The sequence below is a fragment of the Penaeus vannamei genome, chromosome 21 (genome assembly GCF_042767895.1).
Source record: "Penaeus vannamei isolate JL-2024 chromosome 21, ASM4276789v1, whole genome shotgun sequence".
NCBI classification, from domain to species: Eukaryota; Metazoa; Arthropoda; class Malacostraca; order Decapoda; family Penaeidae; genus Penaeus; species Penaeus vannamei.
This window is the reverse complement of record NC_091569.1, coordinates 16,233,868-16,238,469: the sequence shown is the minus strand read 5'-3', so window position 1 is coordinate 16,238,469 and position 4,602 is coordinate 16,233,868. Positions and strand designations below refer to the sequence as shown.

General features: G+C 52.4%; 1 protein-coding gene across 2 annotated transcripts in view; it reads right to left on the bottom strand.

Moving 5' to 3' along the window:
* Positions 1-1,011: 1,011 nt before the first annotated feature.
* Positions 1,012-4,602, bottom strand: part of LOC113817242 (homeobox protein OTX2) — a 14,261-nt gene continuing 10,670 nt past the window's right edge. For both annotated transcript variants that reach the window (XM_070135985.1, XM_070135987.1), the window contains exon 4: positions 1,012-3,106. In XM_070135985.1, the coding sequence (XP_069992086.1) occupies positions 2,336-3,106 (771 nt within the window). In that variant the 3' untranslated portion in view covers positions 1,012-2,335. The remainder of the gene's footprint in view (positions 3,107-4,602) is intronic.

Below are 4,602 nucleotides of genomic sequence, written 5' to 3'. Positions count from 1 at the left end.
TTCGCCGACACAGATGTAAACAACATTCCCGGGAGGTCCGGCTGGGCCCCTTTGTCGTCTCCCGTCATTAAAGTTTGGCAGATTTTGGCAATGGTTTTCTGATAACTGAAGTGGGAAGGAGAGAAAGGCGCGCCGCGCAAGATCGTGTGAGCGATCCGGGAGGTGATACAAACACCTGTGGCCTGCATAGATCGTGGCAATTTTTTCTCTCCTTTTTTTTTTTTTACCAGGCTCTTGAGTCACTGGTGGGGATTATCTAAGTCATCCCTTGCAATATGGACTTGATAGAAAATGGGATATCAGGTGATAAAATCATGCAATGTGGATTTACGTTTGTATTCTGTGTTTCTCATGCATTGTCTTCATTTGTATTTCCTTAACGTATTTTTAATTTCCTAATTTTCTGGTGATCATCGGGTTTTGAATAAAACACTCGTAATTCCCTTTGGATAGTATATTACAAAACAATAGTATTTTAACATGTCAGCATTACGGCGAGGCTTCCTCAGCCACAGTTAGCCGCAGACAGGATTGTATTGAAGCATTTTAAGTACATATTTTTTAGTTAAACACATAATAAAAGAGCCAACAGTCGCGTTCTGGTGCTGACTGAGAACAAATATAATCTACATAAAACATTTTCCTGAAGGTACAGACTATATACAATGTACTGTTGACAGAGTCCCTAAATGCTGGCAGAATTGGGGCCAGTTTCAAACATCCCCCGGGGTTTATTACTAATATTTGGCAGGTTGATAATAATGATAAAACTTATCTTAAAATTATTAGAGACGGGAATGGTAATTTGCAACGGAAAGAGAAGAAGAGGAAGAGGAAGAAAGAGGGGGGGGGGTCCCTTGCCCTTGATTGCAGAGATGTCCTTGTCCAGCAACAGAATGGTGAGTGGAAAGCTTTAGTTATGCTAAATAGCTTTCAATCAAGAGACCATCGTTCTCTCTCTCTCTCTCTCTCTCTCTCTCTCTCTCTCTCTCTCTCTCTCTCTAGCTTGCCCTCTTTCGCTCTCTCTCTCTCTCTCTCTCTCTCTCTCTCTCTCTCTCTCTCTCTCTCTCTCTCTCTCTCTCTCTCTCTCTCTCTCTCTCTCTCTCTCTCTCTTTCTCTCTCTCTTAATTCTTTCCTCCTCCCTCTCCCCCTATGCACGCTTGCCATATTGCACTAACATACACATGACAATGAGATTAAACCGAACGACACGTCACTATGGGTTGGAGTTACCCCTGAGTACACCAAGGTTATTTTTACTATGTACACAAAGAGATATTTACGTACATCAACACTGAAGACACAGTTCGGAGTGCACCCGCGCATGTTTACAACGCCATTCCTGAAAATTTTCTTTTACAGTTTACCCGAATGTAATGAAAGGCCACATTCACTGGTCCGAAAAAACAACTAATAATGAATAAATATTTAGGAGAAAAAATATATATATGCGATTCCCATAGACTGCCAGCACGCTGAATATTTTTAAACGTTTCTTTCAGCTGTAGACAGCCATATTCCGACAGCTTTAGACAGCTTTACAATATGTACAGGAGGAATCAATTAAATATTAATTAATTACCCTGTGATAACTCTAGACCCGACGGCTACAGTTAATAAAGGCTTCGTGAAAGACGAATCACACAACATAGAGAGATCAAGGCCCTCTTGCCTGCCCGGCTTGCCACACTCAGAAGGGATCGGACACCATCACGTGGACAGGCGGGGAGAGGAGGCCGGCTGAGCGGTGGCGAGCGAAGTGCTGTGGCAAGAGGGCTGACATGGGCGGCATCAGACTGTGCACATTTGCTCCGTTAATCCCTGGGCGTGCAGGTGGCCGCTAGGTTATCCTCCCCCTCCCCTCCCCCCTTAATACCCTCGCTAGCTGACCCTCCAGTTCTTTCTACTCTCCTTCACTTCACTTCACTTCACCGCCTGTTCCGCGGAGACAGGGCGGCGTCTTCTTTCGCTTCGCGCGAGGAAAGATGTTGACGGACACCGTCGAAGGAGGTAGCGAGTCGAGGACGACAACCCGGAGAAACCCATCTGGCTCCTGAGAGCTCACCGCGAGTGAGCGAGGAGAGAGTGGCGGCCCTTTCACCCGGCGTCGCTCCGCCGGCCGGCGTCGAGCCCCGGCGTCGCTCGGCGTTCACCCGCTCCTGTGAGGCCAAATGTCCTCCGCCGCCAGCGTGGCAGAGACCCGCGGGCCGGCGGTGGGCGGCTCTGAGTACGGTCCAGCGCGACGCCCTTGGCAGGCTGGCAGGGCGACCCGTCGGCGCCCTGCAGCGGCGGCCCCGTCGGCGCTGGGCGGCAGCAGCGGTGACGCGGACAGCTTTCAGAGGACCTGGAACTTCTCCCCGAAGTCCATGCAGTCTTGCGATCCGGGGGCCGTGACTCCCTGCACGGGCGTGACGGCGGCGGGCCGCGTGTAGTGCTGACTGCTCATCATGCTGTGGGAGCCCATCATGTGGCCGCCCATCTGCTGGAAGCCGCCCATGTGGTTACTGACGGGCGTGAACTGTGCGTGGGCGCCCATGTGGTGGGGCAGGTATTCCATGCTCATGTTGCCGTAGTAGGAAGCGGGGCCGTAGTTCTGGTTCCATGAGGACCCCGGGCTCTTGCTGCTCGCCATGTGGTACGAGGGCGTCTGCATGCAGTTGGCGGTGGACACGTGCAGGTCGCCCATGGGCCGCAGGCCGGCGGGCGCCCACAGCGAGGAGTAGCTGTTGGTGTGGTCCGTCGTTGCCGGGGCCGACTGGAAGGAGCCGTAGGTGTGTGTGGGCGTGGGCGTGGGCGTGGTGTTGGGCGGCGTGTGTGCTGAGGCGGGGGACACTGACGGAGGCTTGTAGGCGGGCGAGGCGGGGCGCGGGGAGCTCTTGATGACGGGCGGGGGCGGCGAGGGCGTGCTGGGGCTCTTGATCTTCTTGGGGCGCGGGGCGGCGGCCTTGGTGCTGTCGTTGTTGTTGGCTGCGGGCGTGGTGGTGATGGTGGTGGCCGTGCCGTTGGTGCTGCTCGTGCTGGTGGTGGTGGTGGTGGCGCTCGACCCGTTCTGGCTGTTCTGCTGCGCCTGCTGCCGGCACTTGGCGCGGCGGTTCTTGAACCACACCTGGAGAGGAGGAGAGAGCGCTGTTAGTCATAGTTGCCCAAAGGTATTCATCAACAGCCATTACCTCTCCAACATGCCTATTTCCAAATAAAAATCATACAAATACGAAGAAAGAGTGAGAGATTTACCCCCACCCCCCTTGGCCCAATCCCCATTCCGCCTGTCAGTAGTAAGGTCACTTAATCTACCAGATTAACCTTTAACCCGCCCAGGTACCTTTCCCTCTCAAAATAGCCCGGGGAGGGGGAGGTGGGGGGGGGGTACCAGATGGTTCAAAGCCTACTAAATCCTGCCCGTGAAACCCCTCGAACCTCCACAGACAGATGAAATGTCGACACGCTTCACAAGATGTTTATTCTTAAAAAAAAATTCTTGTTCTTCATACTATTCTTGGCCATGTGTAAAAAAAAAAAAAAAATGTAGAAACAATTACAGCAGTTCTCGCCCTCATTAAATACAATCTTTTCGCCCGACGTCCGCGCCACCCATGTTGTAATAACCCGACCCACAATGACTTCGACGATGATAACAAGGTAACAATAGAAATGAAGTTAATAGTGACGCCCACAACAGCCCCGGTCATTACGAGTTTCTCCCTGTTTATTCTCGTGCCTTTGTGTCGCTTTTCATCTTTCTCTCTCACGCCCTCTCTTCCATAATGCCTGAGTCATCCAACAGGCCCGAGATGATCAGGTGGGATTCCCTCTGCGGGAGACGCACCGGAGGCTGAGTGTGGGGGGGATGGGGGGAGGGGAGTGGAAGGGAGTGGAGGGAGTAGAGTTCGAAAACAGTGAAAAAGGAAAGTTGTACATGCACTTCATTTTTGGGCCAAAAAATAGACCCCAAATTTTTTTCTATCGTTTTTTGTACCACGGATGAAGACAGGAAATTCTTGATGATGCATCAACGACAGCATGCGAGACTAAGACCAGCAAGTGCGGGAAGAAGAATTCGGCGTTAATTCACAATTCGTGGCCTAACAAAGAGCAGTTCATATGGTACTCTACTCAAACTTCTGTCACAACAACGCATCCCGGCGGACCGAAGGCTCTTAAAAGTTTCCTCTCCCTCCGTTCCCACGCCGACGGGAGCCCCTCTCCGCCAGCCTCTCCTGCGCCGAGGTCATCCTTTCGGAAACAAGGCTAGGTCAGAAGCCGGAAGCGCGGGGGGCGTGCGGGGGGGATAAAGGCATTAGATTATTTCCCTTTGTCTATAACGGCACACAGTCGGTGATAAACAGCTCAGCACGCAAGGAATATTGGCACAACAAGCGTGACCAATTCCCCCGGTGCTCGTGGCCGGCACGTGACCGGCACGGCGCCGCGGTGCTCGAGTGTTATCCTTTTCCGGCCGCCTCCGCCAGCCGCCAGCCAGCCTCTCCCTCCTCCTCTTCCCTCACATATGTCACCTTCCACGCCGGATCGATCGGGAATTCGGAAGCTAGCGAAGGAAATTCTTAAATTTGCGCCACTTAGAGCAAGGAAGCGGAGGAGTGC